The following is a 24,831-nucleotide window of genomic DNA, read 5'->3' as shown; positions in this document are numbered from 1 at the left end:
TTCCACCTCAAAATGTATCTTGCTGCCCACCAACAAGAGAACTAATTCCTTCAAAAACCTCTTTGAAATGTTACACTGTGGTTTCTACAACAACTGATTCCTGTTTTTATCCTTAGGTCAGATAAACAATCCCACCAGCATTCATAGCATGATAAATATATTATACACACTTATTTCTATGAACAGTCTAGATTAAACCAATTAGCCAATTTAGTCCACAGCTGAAAACCAGATGATGATTTTGAGGAAGCCAAACATTGTACATATGGTATTTTAATGGGGTTTTTCCTCCCCCCCTAAAAGAAGCTGGTTGCCAAGAGACAGAAAATAGTGTTCAGTCTCCTGCTTTGTCCATTTCTTCCCCCTCACTGATACAGAAGATGAAACTCCAAGTTCTTTCTCCACAAAACCAAAAGTGCAATCTTTACATTTCATGCATATGGGCAAGGGCCATCCTTGGCCACGATACCTCAGTGGGACACTGAAAAGGGGATTTTTTGGCCCTCACTAAGGGATGATGAGTAAAGCATTACCTACAAGGTGAAAGGTGTTCATTATAATGCATCATTTATAAGTCACTGCCCAGGGTTAATACTGTGTCAGCTTCAATACATACATCAAATTCAAGTAGTGCATCAATTTGTTCCTGTAATATTGGCATACTCTTCAGCAGCTTTTCAGGAGCCATTGTTCTCATTACACCTTCAGCTCTGCAAGAGGGAATACAGATTAGAATCCATGCTGTTTCCTCTTTCCCTTCCACCAAACTGATCTGTTGTCTAAAATTTATGCTTGAAACACCTATACCTCATTTCAAACCATTTCAAAACCACAGTCTGATTCTCCCGCGTCTCATGTCATCACGAGAGCCGGCATGAAAAATCCTTTACCCAGCCACCCTTCCTGACAGCAAATGAGGAAAGGTTTTGTGTTAGGGTGATGAATGCAAGAGATTGATCTCATTATGGAAAGATGACACTGGGAGCTTAAATGACTAACTAGAAATACTGTCACAGAAGTACCTAGAGAATTGATATACTTTGTGCACCAAGTTTATTATGAATAACTAATGACAGCTCATTGCTGACATGTCCATGGATGCGTAGCATTCCTTAAGTGTCATCCATAGTCTTAAAGCAGTCATCAAGCATGATCATCTTTATCTCTGATTATGACAAATCTGCACAAACATCATTATGCATTGTACTGTTCTGGCTGCAGACAGGTGTATATATATGCAGACTGGAAATGCATATCACTATTCTTACTTGTTTTATGCTATATTCTGAGGCAGCACCTTGTTCTAAGCACCAGAAATAACAGGCATAGAAAGCCTTTCCAGGAATTTAGAGCAAGGCAGGAACAGTAGGATCCCCAGCAGCCCAAACTTAACTTTATTTAACATCAAATGTTCAAGAGTGAACTTGTATGGTCCCCACTAAGGGAATGGCTTCCAGCTACACAGCAAAGCTGCTGTGGTAGACCCTAGACTTCCTGGCTGTTTGAGAAGCAGAAGGGAACAGCCTGGAAGTGATGCCTGCATTAACAGGTCAGAATCCCAAGCTGCAGAACACACCAGAACTGCCAGAAGGATCCTGTATGCAATTCATGATTAGCAGGAGCATCTTTAGTATGCCCTCCATCAAGCTGCACCTTCAGGGGGTGTTAAGCCACTTGCTGTGTCAACAGTGCTTCAAGAGAGCATCTACAGCTCTTAAAGTCCCAGTTAGAGGAGTCAGAGACCAGAAAAATGTCCTCATAAATACCAACACATGACTCTGTGCTGGGTAATTTTTTTTTTAATACAGTTCTTGTGGGAAATAAAGCCAGCAATTTACAAACTTATTCTGTTCTGTTTAAAACTGCTTGCTCTGTTGCCTGCTAATGCCTTCAGGTGTTCACTTCAGGATTTGTTTGCAATCAGCCATCTCTCTTAGGGAAAGTGTCTGGAGAGTAATGAAACATCCTAAATGTCGTTTCAGAGTGTTTCCTTCTCCAAATCCTAAACTCAGTCTCACTGCAGCAAAGTTTAATTAGGGTAAGATTTAAACCTAGCATTAGGTGCTCCCAGTTTCACAAGACACCTTACTTTGGTCTTCAATATTTGTCTTACTATCCAGTCTTTCCTCTCCTCTTTAGACAATTTTTAACCAATTACAAATACTTTAAAAATAAGTTTTTTCATTGTAGCTACACAAAACATATAACAACAAAGTCACTGAGAAATTAAACTAAGTGTAATGCCAAAATTAAGAATTTCATGGGTCAGACAACCTTAATAATTTACATATCTAAACTTTGCTTACCCTTTCTTCACTCTTGCAAAGTCAAATGCCATTTGTCTGTAGGAAAATGCTTTTTCATTCAAGTATCTACTATAACGCCTTATAAAGGTGGACATGTCATAACCTGCAAAAAAAAGTTTCACATTTTATTATTTAATTTTCATGCTTGTCAGAAATTCTTTAGTAAATGATAAGATACAGCCAACAGACCCCAAGATTACATGGTTTCTGTTACACTGTGCAATTTCACATACAGAACAGTCATTACAAGACATCTTTCAGCTTCTGAACAAAAATCAGTAGTGGCACACCAAAACAATCTACCACTGTCCTCTGTTTCCAACAGATCATACTATACACCAGTGGCATGGTTCCAGGGGAAACCTGCTAGAGGCCCCCACATAGTTATGGGGTAACATTACTTGGTGGCCAAAAAGTTACCCTTCTATTAACAGGGGGAAAATATCAATTTAACAAAAAGTTTTTACTGAACTTGAATTTGGTACATGACTTCCAGGACAAAGCTCAAGTTCAACTTAAACACTCTTGATGTTTCATGTATGTTAGCCACTCTGACTCTTACATGGACCTTCAAAATCCCCCTGACTTGGTTTACCAGAACAAAGAAATCATGATGACATCCCCAGAGATTACTGCCTTCCTTGAACTGTTACACCAGAAACACTCAAGGCACACAATACTGTACAAGGTGCCTTAAACTTCAGTGACTTTCAAGCCTGTGACACCTGAGCAGTTAGTATTACAGCTATCCTCCAGAGTTTCTTCCTCTAAGGCACAGAAATGTGTGCAGAAGGCAACTCATCTTCCTTTTCAATTCAGGCCCCTTTTTGCTACCTTTCTAACAATCCACACCCCTCAATTTAGTCCCTGATTATATTTTCCCTTAATATCTTTCATCATTAAGAATCCCTGGCAATTCAAACATAACACTACCAAATCTGATGCCTCATTATCTATGATACACTGTGCATTATCTATGAAATGGCAATCTAAGTTTAAAGAAAGTAGTGAAAAATACAAATGGATGCATTTAACAAAATAATTGTTGCCAAACACCAGTGTCTTTGAGCATATATATATACACATATATCGTGTTTAGCTTAGATGAACACACTCAGTATTTGTTTAGCTTTGTTCCTTCTGTTACCACATCTAAAAGATGCTAAAGTTTTTTTGGTGTCCCATGTCTACATCAAGAGATGAAATAATGTGGCATTGCTTTGAATTTGCCCATTATTGTAGCATGTCTGTAGTCTGCATACAATTTACAAGTATTCTCTGACAGCTGAAGAATTCTATTTTTCCTCTTTTCTTTTCTACCATGAAACAAGCTTTTCTTCTGCTAATTGGGGGCACAGGAAAATTCTCTAATAATTCCAGAGGGAAAAGTAGAAAAGCAGGCTTTGTAATATGCAGAGGGGAAAAGTCTTTCATTCCTGCCTAGATTTTCTAAATTTATTACTCAAATCAAATCAAAACCAACCAGTTCTTTTGGTGCCAACAGCCCTACCATTAAGAAGTTATAGATCATGCCTAAAAAGCAGTGTCCCCAAGCAACCAAATTACTATTTAAGACTGAGTAAAATCCAAAAAAAACTAAATGAAAAGTTATCAATTTCAACTTTTAACACCCATAAGAGTTAAGGAGATAGCTGACCCAGCCCAGATTTCAACCAGCACTTAAAGGATTTGTACAGTTTCACCTTTTGAGTAAAAATATTGCAGGAAATGAGAAAAATTGTTCTGAAGTTGTTCAGCAGTTCATTTGTGCTCCTGTATTTATTAAGTACTTATAAAAAGGCTTCAATAGTGCATTTTTATCTTATTTATATCTTATGAATTTAGGAGCAAATTAACAATAGTATCTTATTTAAAATCTTGTTAAGATTATATACATAAGTTGGCTTACCATGAGATCCACTTTTGTCCAGAAAATTGCTGAGATTGAACAATGTGTTTCTAGATGCCAGGTACTGAATAAATCTCTGAAACACAAAGTAATTTTTCTTATCAAAGGCTAGAAGGCTTTTTACCTTCTAGCAGCAAGATTACCAAGTCTACTTTCAGCATACAACGTGACACCACTGTTTTTGTCTTAGCCTGCAACACCTTCCCCAAACGTTTTGTCCATTCAGATTAATGACTTTTAGTCAGAATCTCTAGTAAATATGCTACTCTATATATAAAAAAATAGATTATGTGCAAAACATAAAATATATTGCGAAAGGAGCAATAAAAAATGTTAAATTCTCAGGGATTTGAGGGAGCTCAAGATTTATCTGCTTACAAAGCACATATCCAGGCTAGTCCCAGACTTCTCAATCCAGAAGCCCTCAGTTTCAGCCAAGCTGAGGGCCTGTTTTAATAACAAGCAAAGCCCCTCATCAAACACAGGGACTAACAGCCTGAAACAGTTAGAGAAATCAGATGAGAACATTGACCAAAACTTGGAATGGAAAAATAGGAGTAAGAATTTACACTGTGAGAAGTTCATTGCATGAAAACACTTTATATACAGCCAGGGAGGAATGGTTTCACAGTCATACTGAAGTTCTTTAAATGTGCTGTCTCTTTTTATGCAGACATACCTGTCTATACAGGTCAATAAAAAGCAAGGATAACTTCATCTAAAAGGCTATCAAGCTAAATTTACAGCTCTAGGAAGATTTTAACCCTCATGCAGAGAAGGCTATTTGGATGGCAGTTTACAGATGCCAAACCATCAAATTTTACCTTAGTCAAATACTACCCAGGTAGTATTTAATCCTGTGTAGCTGTTTTCAGACTGAGTGTATAAATTGTCAGCATTCTGGTACAGGCTGCATCTTGGTCTTATGTTATGGTTTTGTAAATGGAAAGACAGTAAACAGTCTGACTCTGCTGCTAACAGTAAGTTTTCTCTTCATCAAGAATCATTCTTGCCCTTTTTTCCCAGGTCCTTTCTGGTTCAGACAAGATGCCTCTGCACTACTAACACTTTTGGCCTGGAGTGTGTTCAGTGCCAACATGGCCTTGAGAGAGCTGTTCACACTTACCTCATTGCCATGGACCATTAGATGATGTGTGGTGACTAAGGCTTTGAACACGACCACCCAGCTACTATTCGTCGCTCGCTCAAAAAGCGTATCAGCCATCTGAGGGATATTCACATTTGTTTCATTAGTTGCTTGGATCAAGTCTGTAGGAGAGACAAAAGGAAGGTGTTAGGTGCTACAAGTATGATAAAAAGTTTGCAGCATGGCCAAGTTCTCAGACCACCAGGCTGCAGGCCATGGTTGTGACAAACAGGAAGTTCAGTGCTTACATTCCACAATCAAAAAAAAGAAACCAAAACAACAACAACAACAAAAATCCCAAACTGAGATTATACTAGTACATGCTGATAGCAACAGTGGTCTAACTCTTTCATCCAAAACCAACAGTTTTCCAACAATTCTGTCCTGAGCTATGACCAAACATTGTTCCATCTTTATCCCAGGTGAAGGTAGGGTGCACAACATCATGTGGCTTTACTGCTTGCAGGTTTTTAAGTTAATTGTCACTGTTCATTACCTCTGAGTTAGAGAAGTAAGTACTATTGAATTCTTCAACTACAGGTAACATGTCGAGCACACTGAACCCAGTCACATCAGCAAAAAGAGGCATCATCAGAAACAGATACTCTGTCATCCCAGAGGTTGTTTTAATTGGCAAGCTCCAGCACACCTCCTAGAGCTTCTACAGAGCCAGGAGGCAGAAGAGTGCATTCAGGCACTCATTAAGACCTCCTCAACAGCGAGAAAGAACACAAGGAATGACATTAGTTTCTACTGAAGCAACTGCACCTCACATTAAGAATATGTAAACTTGCACAGAAGAATGCATGAAATTATGTTAAGCAGTTAAATCATAAACAATGGGGCAGCAAGCTTTCCACTATCCTCTATATCCCTCAGGATCTGTGATTCACTACATCCCCTGTTACCTACTGACTCCAGTTTGGCAGCCAGCAATTACCTTCTACAAGCTATCACCTATTTTTGAGACACAGCTGGAAACTGCACACTGCAACTGCATGCCCAAAACCTCTGTGATGCCAGACACAGCCCTAGCAAAACTCATGGAGACAACTTCATGCAAGACAAAGAGTACAAAACACAGATCTAACTGTAGGGCTGAGGCTTAAAACTGGAAGACCTAAGCAAAAAAAACTTACAAGTTTAACTACTAGACTAAGCATTATCTGAAATTAAAATACTCATCTTTTACTTTCTCTCAGAGGAATCATTGTTAATGATTTCTTCCTTATCTCCAGACTAGAAATTTTCCTCCAACTGTTGAAGTCATTCAGTCATGACAGATATTCTACCTCAAAAGCAGACAGGATATTTTGTTACTGCTCCTTGCAAACCTAAACTACGTGAGTCTACAGGACTCCAATTCACTTGGGCAGTAGGGTCACCACTTGGCAAACTTTCTTTCTCTCCCCTACATAATCCCAAGCAATGGAGAGCATAAATGTTGCTAAGAGTGGAAAGTCAAGGCTCAGAACTGAACTACTGATTCTGCCTTTGCAGGACAGGAAAATTCCAGAGGACAAATCTGTCTAAATAGATCAATGAGTCACATCAGGGACTGAGACCCACCTGGTGTGTACAGAAATCCACACTGCTGTACCAGAAGCATTCAAAAGTTCAGGTTTTGTTTGGTTGGTTGGTTTGTGTTTTCTTTAAATTCCTGGCATGTAATCTTCATGGGTTTTTTACCTTTTATTACAAAAACTTCATATATTTAAGATCCAGGAGATCTCTAGCTCAGAGTCACAAGCTTGGGAAAACCATTGTGCTTGCCTGCATATGAAATTGTTTATTGTATGGGCATAAAAACTGCAAGTTGTCCTCAGTTTCAGACCAGGGGAACAATTTTCTGGGATGATACAGGAGACAAAAATTATGTGATCCATTTGCCAAGTTTGAATGGAAAATGTATGTTGTTATGGCATTTTGTTGTCTTGGTAATAGAAGATGGAAGTTTTTTGCAGAACACCTTCTGAAATGTGTTTACTTCTATAACCTCAGTAATACTACCCTTGAAGGAGGCAGTTCTGCAGATAAAGTATTATAATAGCAAAGTCACACTATTGAATGACAGCAGTTCAGGATCACAGAGCTCCAAGAATTCTCCTTGATCGTGTGGTACAAACAGACCAAAGATATTTTATTCTGTACTGCTGGTTAGTGCATTACAGAAGAGAGTGGTTTGTAAAAGCCTAGAAGCAAGTCACAAGTGGCTTACTCACTGTTTACCCCGCTCCAAGATTTTACTGCAGGTGACAGCATTTGTCTTACTCATACAAGGAAATGCATCAAATTTGTCAGCTTTCAGTCTTGGGCTTCAGGATGTAGATTTCTGTGAAAGAGGGATGCTATAAATTGTGTTTTGGTGCACTTTAGACAATGAAACCCCAGAGCAGTCCATCCACAGAGATGCTGGCAATGGAGACAACAAGGCATTGCTATATGATGCCACAGCACTGCTTCTGAAGTCACTCAGTCATTTCTGTCTCTTCTCCAAACTGCTGGAGGGTACAGCATCTCAGTCTGAAGCTCTGAATGTTTTAGGACATGAGTAATTATAGTGTGCAAAATAGAGAGGCATGATTAAAATTAAGTCTACTACTTTCAGTGCACAGAAAAGAATTAAACCATGCATGAAGATGTCACTTGTCATCTGAGGCCAGAAAAAGGAGATTGGGGGTGGGGGAATAATTCTTGCAGAGCTGTTTCCTATTTAGTCACACCACAAAGATAAGGTATTCAAATTTCCTGGGTTTCTTTTCCCAGTATCACAGAGTCTCAGCTTAACCAGCACCCATCAGCATCTGGAATGAAGCACCAGCACAGCTAACTTTACAAAACTGAGCAGCAGGGTTTGGTGGCTAAGCTAAATTTTAAAATAAGAGTTGGAAAAAATAATTTTACTTTAATGTGGTAAGGAAGAACAGATACAAGGAAAAATAAATCATATGCAGGAAAAAAATCTAGAAACCACATTTTCCAAATATACAGATTCAGACATTTGCTGGGTGGACAAGAGACAATAAAGATTAGTCTTCCAAGGAAATCACAGGTACATTTGCTAATACAAAAAAGGTAATTTTAAGAAGAAACAGATGAAGAACAACCCAACAGAAACCATATGAACAATCTTGCAAAATTAATTCCATTTGGGGCACACACAAGTAGGGCAAACAAGGATTAAAGGTACCTTCCTGAAGAAGTTTCTGCTACTGCAGGCATCCAGTACACTGACAGCTAATCCCCAAACCCAGACACTGAGCTCAAATACAAATTACAAGCACAGTCAGAGATCAGAATTGTACTGCAGCAGCAGCAAGTGCTACTTCCACAAATTTCAGAGAAGTGAAGTAACTGGAGAATGAAGATCTATATATACTTTATTTGAATCCATTTGTTTACCGTGGGACTAAATCGCAATTGCCAAATCACAATATGTGATTTCTCCTACTTCCTCTCTTCACATTTTTGTAGTTGCTATTTTAAAGACTTCTCCAATTAAAGATATTTAAAAAAATATATAATTTTACTTCAATATACTTTTTCTAGTTAAGCTTTGAGATGGGAAATCAGTGCAGTAGAAGAAATAAATGGTTATAAATTCTCTGTCACCGTAACTTAAATCTAAACTGCAGTCTTTAAGCTCTTGGACAGGTCAATTTTTTCACCCTGACTTAAGAAAACTGCAACTTAATAATACTCTAGGCTTGCTTTTCTTCCTCAATTAACACCTCCATTAATAAAAAGACAAACCTGCCAAAGAGAGGAAGAATGGTAGAGGGTTCAGAGCCCACTAAAGGATGGGACTAGCTTTAGTGTTTGTTAAGCTCATAAGGTAAAAAAAGGGAACAGTAAGAATGCTTCAAAGGTTTCAGAATTTCAGATTCTTTCCATTTCATTAAAAACTAGTTTCTAGTTCCTTTTTTTTTTTTCTTAATGAGAGAGATTATACAATACTTTAAAGAAACTCTTAGTCCTTTACCTTTCCAGATGATATTCTGGATCTGGGCAGGGCTTTTTTCCTGTTTTGTTTTGGCCCCTCTGCCCTGTCCCCTCCCCCCCAAATTCTCTAATAAGCAGACCTGGGATTTCCCAGTTCATGATTAATTATTCACAATTTACATTTCAGTATGCAGAGAAACAGCAGCAGAGCACAAGACCTCTCTGTTCAGAGAAATATCAGTGCCAACTTAAGAGCAGCTGTCATTCCAGACTGAATTAACACACAAGCTGCCTCAGCATCTGATCTGTGTCATACATTCAGTTCCTAAACTTTGCCAAATCTCTCCAGCAGTAACCCCCTTACAGACCTTCCTCACTATTACTCAAATGCTACAATAGACTTCAGGAGTTTTTTTCTCACTTCCAAGTATTTAAATAATGCCTTGAACCTATTGAAAAGGAAATGCAGGATTGTTCCAAACCCAAGCTAGCCAAGAACAGAAAGAAGCAGCTCAGAGTAAGAGTTTACAAGCATCAACTAAGAAAGTTAAGTAGGCAAGTAGGAGTAGAGTCCCTCCCCTGCAAGACAGAACTGTATTAGGAAGCTACTGGAGCACTGTGCTAACAAATGCAAGAGCTGAACTTCCCCGTCTGCAGAAACCTGACCACAAAATGGTATCAGAAAGCAGAACAAAGTTACCAGTTTCTGCTTCTGCAACAATTGCTCATAAGAACATCAGCTAATTTGAATGTTGTTGTCTTTGACTATCAGGCAATTCCATGGAAAAGAGTTTAAATTTGTTGCTGAGCTTATAATTTATCATTTATTATTTTCACTTCCAGCTTGCCCTGTCAACACAAACGCACATCTTGGTCTGGCTTGTAACAATGACCCCAACAGCAGTGCATGCTGTCTCCTTCCTCCCCAAAAACCTGCCTCAAGGGTTGCTGTATCTCACCTTGATGCCAGCAAGCCTTTTATCTAAGTCCAGCATCTTGCAGATATTGCCTTGGAACTTCCATGCCTATGCCAACTCAAGACACCTAAACACAATCTTCCACTAAGCATGTGCTCTCCAGGTATTTTACACTCCCAATAATGCAGCTGTAGCTCTTGGGGTGCTACCTCCTCTCTCCAGCCTTACTTCAAATACCTCCTACTTCCAAAATAAACCTCAGACTCTCATGAGGTCAAATACTTGCAGCAGATCCTGAAGCTTGAGAGGTCACAACAATCAGTCTTTGAACCACACAACAGCACCCCACACCAAGACAAGCTTTTATATACTATTTCTTCCTCTCTGCCTACTCACAGGCATATTGTACTACCCAAAATATTAAGTGTTTTGCAGAACCTATCAATCACATGAAGGGTCTGCAGAGAGACAGGGTAAATGACTGAGTACTAGCAAATTTCTCTTGAAGTATCCTCCAATTTCATAACCTGAGATTTTAATTAACCTTAGAATCATCCTATTACCCCACTGCTCCTTTTAAAATACAACAGTGCACCCCCTCCTATATTATCAAATACCTCTTTTGAAACAACGTGAAACATCTACTGCCCATACACACTGCTGGATTTTATTCCAACATACTTCCATATGGTTTGCACCCCTCTTTAACCAACATATCATTCAAGATATTTGGCTTTAAGTCATCTGCAAAAATCACCCTAGCGCATTAGCAGAGTTACATCAGTTATGCTGCACTTAATTATTTACATGTATGGATTTTCCTCCTGAGAGGTTCAGGTTCAGCTCTCTTGGAAACAGGAAATAAAAGCCAACCATCAGATGGTCTTCTACTGGATCTAAAAGGGTGCAACTACCGCAGCTATCTCTCTAATAATGGGGGAATAAGCTGTCTCTCTAATAATGGGGGAAAGTGTGACTACACTGTGTTAAAAAAAAAATTGATCTTGCTTTAAGCAATTCCTTCAAGTTTCATAAACTATGAATACTTTTTACATAAAAGTTCCCAGAACTTAGAGCTCCACTGCCTCTGTGCACTGGGCAGAACAGCGTGCACTACCTTTAATGTTTACATTGGAGTTCTCTCAAGGAGAGTAGTAGAACTGACATTCAGGCCAGCTGAGCTGCAGAAGCTCAGACTCTTGTGAGGACAAATACTTAGAACACAACTTCAACACAAAGGACAAATACTTCAACACAAAGAAGTGCTAAGGAGCACTCATTGAGGTTTTAAGTATAGTCTTTAGGACTGCAAATTAATTAGTGATTAATATAGGTTATAGATATTAATATATGTTAATATAAAATAGATATTTGTTTTATGAACAAAGTCTGAGACCTTGCTGACACCTGTGATGCAACCAGTCAGGAGAATAAAAGTTTCTTCTTTACTCAGGAATTACATATCTGGAATAACAGAAGATAGGCTACACAAACATTCTAGTAGAAACATACTATGGAAAGCACCTTTTTAGCCCCCCCCCCACAAAGCCAGAACACCAAACAAAGGGGGAAAGGCCCCATGGTCCAAGAATTCTGCCTGCTTTCTTCCCCATTACAGCTACCACAGCTTTTTAAAGAATCTTCACTAAAGGAAAAGTATTAGTTATCAAGCATGGAATCTTCTCCCTGTCCAAAGTCATAAGAAGCTCAGTCTTGAACCTCATTTGTACAGAATTCACTCACTTTGAATAGCAAAGAATCTGTCTCAGGCAATAACACAAGTTCACCAAAGTAGAGGAAAGATGCGGAATCACAGCTTTAATGATCTTTTCCTCTCACCCACAGAACCCACTTCCAACTGTCCTTCCACACAAATTCTGCTCCAAAACTAGCTCAACAGAAGCATGCATTTTTTTTCTCAAGTACAAGAATTAAGCATTTCTGCTTAAGTTGATATGAAACACCAAGTAATTCTGGAGCTAAATGTGCCACTTCTCTCATTAATTGATTTACTGGAAGCAAGAGCTGAGTCACAAATCATTACTGCAGTGCCTTTTTTGCATAGCTCTTAACAGTTTAAGATATGAAAAAATCCATTTGTATTTGGTGGACACCAACCAATGGTTATAAGATTAAAATATAACAGCGGCTGTCTTGAAGAAATGTTATTTCCCATCCTATTGTAATATGGCTAGGGGAAGAAGAGACACGGAAAAAACCCTGCCAACATTATAAATAGGTTTTGACCAATAACTTTGCATGAAAAGGAACTTTTATCCTGCATGGCAAATCTCAGACCTCATTCTACAAGATATTTCCTTCAGCACTTCCAACCTGGAAGCCTTAACCAAAATACACATTAATTTAGAGACAAAACTGGAACCACCAGCCAATCTTCTGCCTAGCCTTCAAAGCATTTATTCAATTTCCTCTAAGGGAATTGTTCTCTCCATCCATACAAGCATTAAAGTGACAGTTCTCTTGCATCTTGGCTCTTGCTGCAAACAACAAAGCAATTTTAAAGGGATTATACACTTGTAAGATTATTGCTTAGAAGGGTAACAGTCAATAAAGTCTACTTAAATTACTATTGTCAATTGCCTATTGACATTAGGCACATTCACAGCCTGATACCAGGATTCCAGCATTGGCCTGTGATTATCTTTTCAATGAAAGTGACCAACCCCTAACATTACCTCTTGACTGCATCAATTCATAACTATTATTGCTTGGGAGCTCACTGGAATATCAGCAACAGGATCAACTGCAGCTTTTAGGTAGAGAGTACAGCTACACTGGAAACACAAGGATTTCATATTTGCCACAATAGCACTGGGCCATTTACTGTAATCTCTGCACTGCAGCAATTTCTAATCCTAATCAGCCTTTACATGCTGGGCTGATCTTACACTCCAAACACATCTGGCAGAAAGTGGTAATCAGCTGAGGCATGGTACCTGAGCTCTTTCAGTCTGAGAAGAATTCTATCCCCAAATGATCTCCTTTCCGCAGAAAACCGTCTGTTTTTAATAAACTGCTAGAAGTGAAACTATCACTACACTATCAACTCTGCCCAGAACAGCAATTTGTAATCCACTAAAAAGCTGAACGAGACTGAAAACATATTGCAAGAAGCCTGATGTTCCAGCTCTAATACGTAGATGTTACATTTTGGGAATACATTAACAAAACAAAACAAAAATTGGGTGGGGATGAGACAATGTGCAAACAACTTCAGTGACATGGTAACTAGCTACAGCCTTTGTGCTGGAAAGAGATCAGTTGACTAGGCAGCCTCAGAAGCTGACACATCTGACTCAATATCCAGACCATGGTCCATGCTTTTACTACTCCCTCAGCAAAATTATTCTGAGTCCAGTTTTTTCATCAGTGGATGCCCCATAATGACACAACCAGAAATTTTTAACTAGGAATGATATGCCCACAACCATGCAGACAGCCCGTTGAAAACATGAACATACCTGTAGGAAAAAGAAATCAAATGCAATACAAACCTCTGCACGAGCCAGTGCAACAGTATGACCTCCTGGAAGCACATTGAAGCAGCTCCAACCAAGCAGCAAGTACTTTCTAACATGGCTACTATCATTTCAATCCATTGTCTTGTATCTGTGTATCTACCATAAAGCAGAAGAGTTCATAAAACCAGATGGCAGCCTCGTATGTGAATGCTGTGCCTTGTCTTTTTAACAAAATGACACAGTTACACACAGCTTTACCCTCTCCTTGCTATGAAAAACAAAAAAAAAGGTAAATATGGACCTGCTCAATTCCTTTTTGTCCATTCCCTCATACTACACCAGTTAAACAATATTCCTTTTCTTCTGCCACACAAACAGGTGAGTTAAAATCTCAAAAATCTTGAAAACATTGAGGTCTACGTCCAATAGACTTGACTCTTCAACATGATCTGGTAGCCTACCACATACTGCAGATTTATGGCTGTTGCAAAAAACCCCAAAATGTTAAATTCAATGGAACATCCACCTGAGAGACAGAAGATGCAGTAAGGACTATTGAACACAAGGATTAAAAAAAAACCTGACAGTACTAAGTTGCTAACAGTTTGAATTCACCAATGCCTCTGGATTATACATTTCCCATTGGCAGTAGAAGTCTCCTATCAAGCTACTGATGAGTGAGGAACTTGGAATCTATCACACAGGCTCACATCCAAGCAGAGAAGCTTTGTGCAGAGTCAGATCTCTAGACTGGAATACCCAGAAGTGTCAATTTAACACTTTAGCATCATATGGAGCATGATATTTGAAAGGTAGTTTCTCATAATACTGTCTAAGCAATTTCCAGCTTTCTGATGAACAAGAAGCAGCTCTTTAAACTCACCTATTACAAACATAGCAAACCTTGCCTGTTAACGCTCTTGCCATTCCCCATCAACAAAGCAATCTGAAGTTCAAATCAACTTTGCAAAACCAGAAAAATTCTAATATAGAGTCTTTCACAGTCATTTCAAAGAATGAAAGATCAGATCAGAAAGTTGCAGGTAAGGCTCACATATGAAAATACCATTGTTTCACTTGCCAGCAACAGAACATCTCTCCTAATAAAACATACATGTTTTCAAAACACTGGCACACTAAACATGGTGAGTTGCTTCTGGCTTGCTGTCCCTTAGCAGAATGTACATTCTCCTATAAATACATTTAGATTAAGATATAAAACTTAAGATTAGGAGCTACAAGCACAATAAACATACTCTGGATTCCAGTCATGCAACAGGATCCAAACCCAAATCTCCATTTGAAAGGGTTGGATTTGAAAACTCCAGGGCTGCTAAAGGACTGATGCAATGATAAGATAAAGTTTTAATCTATATTTGACCTTTATATATATCATGAGAAACAGCAGCCCTCAGAGGCAGGAAGCAGGCCAGCTGGCTTGTCCCCTTCATACAAGCCCTACACTCCCTGAAGCAAGAAGTGAAAGGAAGAGTCCTGTGAAAAGCAGTTTGAACTCCCCCTGAAGTGCATCTAGGTCATGTCTCCAATCATGTTAGAGACGTGCCCCTCGCAGTGCTGTCCTGCACTGTGGCAGGATCACCCTCCACCCCCCTACTCTGAGCACCTTCCCCACCACTGGTAACCCTGCATACATTTAAACAATGTGGGCAACAAGTCAGCATCTTTTATTCATGCTTCAAGCAGTCCTGTCTTTCTCTCACTTCTTGGAGGACCATTTTAGAACATTCTGTAAAGTATCAGAGTGATTTAAGATATATAACAAAACTATGCCAGAGGCACCAGGAGCCTGCCAGGCTCTGCAGGCTAACCCCTGACCATCTGCTATGGAAGCACCTGCTGCCATCATGTCATCTGCTCTCGTGCAAAGCCAAGAGTCACTTTGAAGTGATGCACTGTACTGTCAGCAGTCAAGCCACAGCCTTTTATCACTTCTTAGGACAGAAAAAAGTTTAAGACACTTTCTTGAAAAGATGTGTTCTTTGGTCCCTTAAGTGCATGGTAGAACAATCTTAGCTCAAGTGGACACCAAACTCTCCAATCTATCTTTACCAGTGTTTTCATCTCAGTCTCCTAAACACTTAAAAATAATGAGCAAAGAATGCTGTTTTCTTTTTTATTCCTTCTTTGAGTCAGTAAAGAAACTTTGTCAAAGCATATGGCTCAACTGTTTTGTCAGAACTCTGAGGCCCAATTGCAACACAAGAGTTCCTGTCAACTTGCTTTTTACCTGTGGTAATTCTGTATATTGGCTTACAACCAAAAGAAATTGATTGCCACGAGTCAGACCCAAGCTGCAGGCACGTCCTGTCAGCAACCTGCAGTTCTCAGTACGTGAGAGGAAGGGTTTGGTGGTCTTCAAGCATGATCATGTCTATCTACTCACAAAATCCCCTCTACAAAAAACATCATAACACATTTGAGTTTTATCAATAGCTAGAAAAAAAGCAGACTCTGGGAAAGGCAACTGACTGATATGCTGCCTCTGCTCAGATGGCCAGAGTAAAAATTACATAAAGACACACATTAGCATAACATCAGGGCCTTTTAGCATCCAATCCTTTTCATTAAACTAAATTAAGATACAGATGTAATCTACAACAAAGTATGAGATCACATTATCCTGGGCAGAAAAGAGACACAGAAAGGTATTTAGACTTGGCTGGTCCAGAAGTCAGTTGTAATATTGTGCACTGTCATTTCCTGTGCCTACAACCAAGCCCTGATGCCCAGTGAATGCCCCATTTGCCAGAAAATACTGTTCTAGTATTCCACCTACATTCATTTCAAGGTTGATGTCCAACATCACTTGTGATGTTAGTGCAGATGGATAGTATACTACATTCCCTCTCTCAGTGAACTTCAACTCTCAACTGCTTTAGTAAATGTGTTTCACAACCTAAACAGAAGACTTTATGAGCACAAACAAAACATGTTTTGGATTGATTTTCAGTATTTTCAGCCAGCTCTGAAGAAAACATGACCAAAATAGCAATATAAAAAGCATTAAAAACAGTTTTAAAGGTCCAGCATATGGTTTGCAAGATTCCAGAAAAAGCAGACCTTACCATACTCTGCAAAGTGACAAGCTAGCCTCTGCCAAGTATTCCAATTGCCTTCCAGCAATTGCCAACATCTGGTTTACTCAGCTTAATTTAAGCCACCACCTCTCATCCAAGCAAAATTTTGGACAGAAGGAAAATCAAGCAGCCTTGCTGAATCTGATGGGGTGGGATACTCTAATATCAACTCACCAGTGAGGCTGCACACTGCAATCTTGCTGATACTGCTGACTCAGAGGAACAGAAGTACTGCTGCAAACCCTGCGCTACAGATCACTGCCTGTCAGCCTACTGGGAAAATTTCTTCTATCTTCTCATTTAGTCTGAGTTCAGGGTTCAGTCCTGTGCCAGATGACCCATCCTTTTCTTTATATCTCCTGCAATGACATCCAGACCCTGATTTCCTGCTTGCTTTACTCCTTGCTTTTTCATTTTCATGGTATTTGAAAGCCCTCACTCCAAACCAGCCAGATTATTTCTAATCTGCATGCCATGTGTTGAAGCTTGGAGGTGCAAGGTTTATCACTCATTGGTGAGGCTCCTGTATTTACCCAAGGCACACAACAGAACTTCTGCTTTTTCCACCCTTACTATCATCCTGATCTGTGCTCCAAAAAAGGAACAGGGCATGGTAACTTAAGGACGTTGTTTGATACTGTTTGGACTCACCTTTAGGCTATGGTAAGGCATAGGGAAGGGATATAATGTTATCACTCCAACCCCAATTTTTCCCTATCCTCAGAAATACTGGAGCCAGCTCCTTCAGCAATACTGTATGTCCAGAGCTGACTGAGGAAGCTCTATCCCTTTGTTTCCTTCAGTGCCAGGGAGTGAACTCTATGCACATGGCAAGGTTTTAGTAGCACTGGGAAATGCTGCAGCTGCGACTTCAGAGAACAGGGGGCTCTTCCAGATGTTGCAGAGCATATCTGCTCCAGCACCACAGAGTGCATCCTGTACCTCCTGCTCCACCTCTAACTTTGGTGTTCCCTTTGCCATTTCTTTTTCCCACTTCCTCTGTCTGTTCAGTATTTTCTGCTTTTTCTCTGGTTTGTTTTCCTTGAGGTGCCACAAATTTTGTGGATGGGCTCAGCTGTGTGTTGCAGCAGATTCACTATGGACCTGGCTGTGTCTGGCACAGAGCACATCCTGGTCTCTTATGGAAGCCAGTCCTGCAGCCAACAACTTGTCATGGACACCCAGCACTGGGGGAAGGTAAGCAGAGCAGGAAGAGCAAAGTAGTCTCAAGAATCCTGAGCAGCAGTAGGAAAATGCTAAAAGCAGTGTGCCGCTACTACACTACCATTTCTTCAAAAAATGGGAGCTGTGGGAGCAGGAAATTCTCCTCTATGGCTACCATTTCTCAGTGCAGCAAGAAGCAGAGAAAATGAGTAGCCTTCAAAAGGCTTTATGACCTTCAAAGTTATGCTGTCATCTACTTTTAAGCACTTCAGAGGATCTTTCACATGGCAGAGACACAGAAGCATGGGCTGACCATACCTACAGAGCATTTTCTTGGAGACTTCACAGAATTCCTCACTAGTGTGAAAGGCCCATGTAAAGATCCACAGAAGATAAAGTGTTTAAGAGTGAGGCTGGGAAATCAGACATAGATCAAATCAAAACACAGAAAATCAATCAAAGCTGCAGATTTTTTTTGTTGTCATTTAGAAGACGTTCAATTGCTGCCAAAATCTAAGGGAGCAACACTATGAGACTATTATGAAGCATACTCAACTACTAAATAGGAGTGATTAGAACCATGTTCTGGTCACTGCCATTCTCACCATCTCATAAAAAGCTACTCCATTACCAAGGTCTACAATGGAAGTCAATACAACAGAAAGCCCTGATTTGTCCTAGAATTTGTCATCCATGACCTTGAAAAAACATGTTTAACAGAAGGATTTTGCTTACTCTTGAAAAAGACTAAGAATACCTGCCCTCAGGACTAGTCAAACTTTATCAAGTTACACTGCTTACATGAAAAAAAGTTTAATGTTACAGTGCCTATTCATTTTCCTGTTCTCTCATCTTCCCTCTTCCTTTCCTTAGGCATTGCACCATAAGACAACTTACTCACAGAACAACTGAAATGCACAGAATCAAGTGATCCTGCCCATATTTCAACATTTGGATCTTAACATGAATTCAAACTTCTACCCTGATTCGAATATATTTTGAAGAATTGGCCAAGTGTCTTAGCTTGATTAGGGCAGCCTTCTCTTGGTATTACACATGCCTTAAAAAAAGTATGGGGCTGGGGGGGAAAGTTAATGCCACTTAAATACTCAAGAACAACTAATCTAAAAAGTGTTCTTATTACCTCACCTTACCCATGACAGACATTTATTTCTACTCCTATTCAAAAATCTGCATGCCTACAAATGAAGTGTGTCCTCAATACCCTTTTGGGAAAGGACATGGTAGAAGCCCACAGAAACAGCCATTCAACATAAAAACTGATGATGAGTCCTTACACATAATAAAAGTGCTAGTCCAACATCCAATAAAGTATTAAAATAAATAACTGCTTGCTTGGATGTTTTTCATTTCAGGTGTGAGAGCAAGTCATTGGGGTGACAGAGGAGTTCATACTATAAAATCCACACCAGCTATGACAACAAAAACTGAGACACAGTATTCCAGTAACATTTAAACAAAGTCAGTTCTCTGATCTTCAGCAGTAACATTTAAACAAAGTCAGTTCTCTGACACACAGAATTACTGCAATACAAGATGCAGTGAGACATAATAGCAGTTTCATTAGTAAAATGTGAAGTATTAAGCCCAGTGTGTACAGGGACTCTGTTCTTGGCAATTCTCTTGAAGATACCCCCACAGCTGTAGAGCCCAAGTGTCACCTGGACTGCAGAGCAATGCAATACATCTGCACTATTCCCTATACATCTCCACTATCTCCATCTATACATCTCCACTATCTCCATCTATACATCTCCACTATTCCCACTAGGAGAGGGCCACAAGTGCCAGCAGTCCTGGAAGACTCCCCAGATCACTTCAACAGCAAACAACTTCTGAAATATGCACATCTTAGTTAACCCTGTCCTTTAACACCGAGCCAATACACACTGAACTCTAAGGACTCAAGGTAGTTCCACTGACCTCCAGCTTTTCCCAAAAAACAGAGACAGACATATTCCCCAGGAGTAAGACAGAGGTTTCTAAGGCTAACCTGTGGGATCCAGCAACATGATCTTTACTGAGCCTAGGCAAAAAAGTTTAACACACTGCTTTTGGTCAACACACAATTCTATTTCAACACTAAAGAGCAAAGTGATTCAAACTTATTAGGTCAACACCAGAGACTGCAGAAGAAAGGTAGAACACAGCAGGAAAGAAGTGTCTGTACAAGCAAAATACTGACACCAGCCCTGCAGTTCAGTTACCACCATGAATTAAACTATAAACTTCTTTTTTAGAGCCTCTGCTTGCCAGGTAGATGCAAATATGCAAAATTAGACTTGGGATGAAAATAAGTTCCAGCAGACACACAAGTCATTTTCACAGCCACAGAAAATCAAATCCTGCTATTCATCTGCTTTGTTTTGACTTTTCACAAACATCTCCCAGCTCTTGATCAGGCCTCTGAGAAGGTCCTCTACCTTATGAGAATTGTTTTGAAGAAGTAAGGAGACACATGTGGTCTTTTCAGAAAACACACTGCAAAACTTCCTCCTGCTGCAAAGCAATTCACTCAGCAAAATAAGTCAAGGAAAATCCCAGCCATTTCTATCATTTTCACAAACAGGAACTTGTTACAACCACCTGCAGATGCAACAACCTCACTAGTTTCCAATCCACTTCCCTAAATGAAAGCTTGAAGGTCTGTTTCTGAGTGAGATTCTATAAAAAGAGCTGAATTGAGATTTACCCACTTTTCCCTCATATATCAGGTGGTTTCACATTTGGAAGTTATATTATTTCCCTTCTCCAAAAGCATCTCCCTGTTGATACCATCAGAGTCATTCCCATTTGAGGCTTGAAGCAGACTTTTACTTGGCCCACACAATTAAACCCTCAGTGAAGCCTTAACACATCTTTCAGAACAGTTCTAAGAATCAAGCTCCTATGCTGTGCACAAGTATTGCCTTCCCACTTGAATGCTCAGCTTATATATCCTCAATGTAGCCCATATGCCTCATTCACACACTGCAATGGCCCTTCCCACTGCATCAAAATAAAGTTGCTAACTCCCCACTTCTTCACAGGAATAATAATTTAGCTAACAAACATTGGTTAGCTGAAAGATAGGAATCCTTATAATTGTGGTGATTTTTAGACAACTTTTGGATTACAACAGTTTTGTAATACAAAAATGATCAGAGCTCAACTGTCCCACACCATCAGAGCATCCTAGATTTACATTCCTTTTCCCACCACATGGACCTGAGAAGCTCATTTAATGCCATCTGGCACTACTTCCAGCAGTTGCTGAAAATTCACTAGTAGGAGATCTGGAGTTCAAGAAAATGGTAAATCCTGTTAACAAGCATAAGATAACAGCCAAATGATACTTTAGTGCTCCTTCTCATGACCAGCCTGTCCAGCACCGAGAGCCCATGCCAAAAGACAGCAGCATCTATATTACAGTCTGGATTTGAAACCTATAACAAGTACAGAAAACCACACGAAAGTAAACATTTAGCAGCTCAGCTTTTCTACATTGAAGACATTAATTCTGTTCTTTTCTCCCTTACTTACACACCACCTTTCACCTTGTCACCTATGATCTCCCTATAACCCTCTGTAATTATTATCTTCTGCAGCAAACATATGAGAAACGGCATTATTGTATCCTATCCTTACAGGACTACTTAACCCATGTCAAATAGTTGATCTCTCAATTTAATTTACAAAGCCCAGTTGCTAAGTAGGGCAGTGGAAGAGAGGTTGTGTGACCTGACACCTGGCCTCTAAGACAATAAATAAAATTATGGAGTTCCCTAAGGACACAGAAGACCAATGCCAATACCAGAATTACAGCTCTTCATAAGGCATCATTCCAAACATCACTCTGGAATCTCAATTTTTATTTGTCTAAACCCTTCATACATAAAACTTATTGTAAGGCACTGGGAAGTTTTACCTTTCATTCTTCACATCTTCAAATGCTACTTATCCGACCTGAAATGCACCCAGACAATTAAACTCTGAACTGCTATTTACAGCTTGTAAAATAGGAAAAAAAAAAAAAGAGCAGACATATGTCTTCCCAGGAAATGATAACTTCTTTTCCTCTTTTATGTATGACATGCAGGTAGGTAAGAAATTCTGTGGAATTCTACTTGCTTCTGTCTTCTGTACACCCACTTTCTTGAATAGTACTATTAGCACCAGTATCCAAACACAAATCCTTTACAGTCCTTACTATAACACTGGTAGATTACTCCTACCTCACTTTAATCCTGCCTATTCCAGATAGTACTTTTATTTATATATGTATATACACACAGAAACACAGAGACACATAGACACAACATGCTTTCAAATACATGAGCTATGCTTTTTTTAAGCTAAAGCTTCTAGTAAGAGATATGGTCTGTATAGGACAGTCCAGACACAGCCTAAAGTGTTTAAAAAGATTAAAAAGTGTTGACAGCTACCGAAAAACAACATAGAAGAAACATCAATAACCAAGATGATTTTTTTTAAATATACAAGAAAACATGACAGAATATATGATATCAAGACCGATTATCTACTTAAACAGTTTAGACTCCTGTGAGTCTTCAAGCAATGCTGCTTACATCAGCATTTCTTGGACACATTGCAAGAGCATCTAGATATACTGAAAGACCAGTCTACTGTTTGTTACTTGGAGGGTAAGCTACAAAGTCATTAGAAGTGAAATCTGGAATTATTTTCCAGAAGTAATGCTACCCCCTTTTAACAAATACTGCATCATCAGAACTGTACTTATAAACACCTGCACCAGCATTACTTAGTAATGGCCAGCAGCCAAGAGACTGCCCGGTATAAAACCTGCTGATCTTTACTTGAATGTACCTCTTAGCGCGTCCAAAAAGACCATGGGAAGCCCACTTAGTTTTAGATATTAACACCTGCTGTTGATCTGCCAAGTTCAATGCTGGACAGAGATTCTACTGGTAAACAAGGCCGATTAACATCCCACAACCAAATTCTTTCACCATTCTACTACTTGGTGTCTCCAAGCAGGGGCAGACAGTTGAAGTGAAATTGTCAGGATGAAACATGACTAGCTCATTGTTTTCCAATAAAGATTTTGCCTCAACCTTGCTTCATGCCTTAAATAGCTAATGTCAGTCCAGAACAGATCAAAAATCTGAGATAAAGCCAACATCCATCTTCAATAAAACATTGACTCACACTACTGGACAGCTCACAAAGTTGCTGTCTGATATCTGGGACCTCAGCAACAGCCCTTAAACTCTCCAAAGGTTGCCCCAGTCTGCAGCACAGCGTTATCCCAGTGCCTTGCCATTTAAGCACGCCATCATCCGAACCTCTTCAGAAGTGGAGATGCAGTGCTGTGGAGATGGCCCTGCTCATGCTGGTGCTTGGCCAGCTCTGGGAATATTATTTATGTATATCCCATCCTAGTTTAATCCTGACCAAAGCAGGCAGTGGCAAGCACGTGTCCATTTTGCCCTGTGATTCTCTCCCCCGAGCCCCTGCTCCATAAGGCGCTGTTTCCACTGTCTTCCTGGATAAAAGGCAAGAGGTCATGAGGAAAAAAAATGGCCGAAAGAGCAGTATTATGCAATAAGAGAAGAAATGCAATAATAACTCATCCTCTCCTGGAGATTTCCCATCACCCTCATGCTTTGCAAGCTGGATTAGAGCAAGCGTGACAGCGTGCCGGCTCAAAGGCCCGCTAAAGTGCCCTGCGGGCAGGCTCCTCAGCCCCGGGCCTTGGCTGGGGAAACAAAAAGGGATGCTCACAGTCCAGGTGCTTTTTCTTGGGCCCCATCACTTCATGCGTGGTGGCTTTGCAGACGGCTCTGGCTACGGCCGATCCCGTAACGCTGTACTGAGCAGCTGCGATGCGATCTGTCAGCGTCTGACCCGACATCTTCGAACGGCGTGCTGGCTGCTGCCTGCTCTGCAGGGGCGAAAGACACGGGAGGGGAGGGGGAGATGCCGGGTCTGCGGCCGGGGGGAGGCACGGAGGGACGGGCAGGGGCAGGGGCGCACGCACACGGGCACGGGCACAGCCCCGCCACACGTACAATGGTCCCTGGGGCAGCCCGGCCCCTCCCGAGGCGCAGCCCCCCCGCCCCGTTGTGTAAGCCTCTGCCTCGCTGGAAGCCGCCCGGGGCAGGAAGGAGGGTATTTTAGACGCTGCGAGGAACAGATGAAGGGGAAATAATGACGGCAGCTGAAGGAGGCTGCACACAGATACGGTGCGAGTCCCCGGGATGGGGGAAGGCAGCCCTCCCGCACCTGCCTCCGCCGCGCCCCGGCCCCGCTGCAGCGCCCGCGCCGCCGCCTCCCCGGTGCGAGATTATGGCACCGTTGCGCCATGTTCTGCCCTCCCGGTGCCTCCCCCACCGCCACCCCCGGCCCCGACAGGGACCCCCCCTCCCCGCGCCGGGAAGCGGGGAGCCGCTGGATGCGGCGGCGGCGGCGGCGCCCAGCGCCATGCAGCATCCCGGCGCGGGGGGACAGCGGGATGGACCGAGCGCCAGCGGCCGACCTGTCAGCGCGTCCTTCCCTGCCGTCCTCCTGCCGCCGCTCCGGGGAGGGCACTGCCGGCCCCCGCCGCGACCGCTGCCCGGCCCGGCCCGCTGGCGAGGCGCCCCGCGGCGCAGCAGCCCCCCCCGGCCCCCCGGCCCCGGTAGCCCCAGGTGCCGGGCGGGCTGCCCCCTCCCGCCGCCGCCGCCGCCGGGGATGCGCTGGGCGTCCACGCCCGGGAGCCGACGCTGCTATTTCCAGCCGGCGGCTTAATCCTCCCGCAGCCTAATCCCCGCGCTACTGCCGCAGCAGCGCCGCCCCCTAGCCCGGTGCAGAGGGCGGGACGGAGCGGAGCCGAGCGGCGCTGC

General features: G+C 41.3%; 1 protein-coding gene across 1 annotated transcript in view; it reads right to left on the bottom strand.

Moving 5' to 3' along the window:
* SNAP91 (synaptosome associated protein 91) overlaps positions 1-24,599 on the bottom strand; it is a 63,386-nt gene extending 38,787 nt beyond the window's left edge. The window contains exons 1-6 of the mRNA XM_066547374.1: positions 24,486-24,599; positions 23,732-23,891; positions 5,342-5,484; positions 4,216-4,291; positions 2,307-2,409; positions 617-710 (exon numbers count right to left, since the gene is read on the bottom strand). Of these exons, the coding sequence (XP_066403471.1) occupies positions 617-710; positions 2,307-2,409; positions 4,216-4,291; positions 5,342-5,484; positions 23,732-23,861 (546 nt within the window). The 5' untranslated portion in view covers positions 23,862-23,891; positions 24,486-24,599. The remainder of the gene's footprint in view (positions 1-616; positions 711-2,306; positions 2,410-4,215; positions 4,292-5,341; positions 5,485-23,731; positions 23,892-24,485) is intronic.
* Between the last annotated feature and the right edge of the window lie 232 nt (positions 24,600-24,831).

This window comes from Molothrus aeneus, chromosome 3 (genome assembly GCF_037042795.1).
Source record: "Molothrus aeneus isolate 106 chromosome 3, BPBGC_Maene_1.0, whole genome shotgun sequence".
Taxonomy (NCBI): Eukaryota; Metazoa; Chordata; class Aves; order Passeriformes; family Icteridae; genus Molothrus; species Molothrus aeneus.
This window is presented reverse-complemented; position numbering and strand designations above follow the sequence as displayed.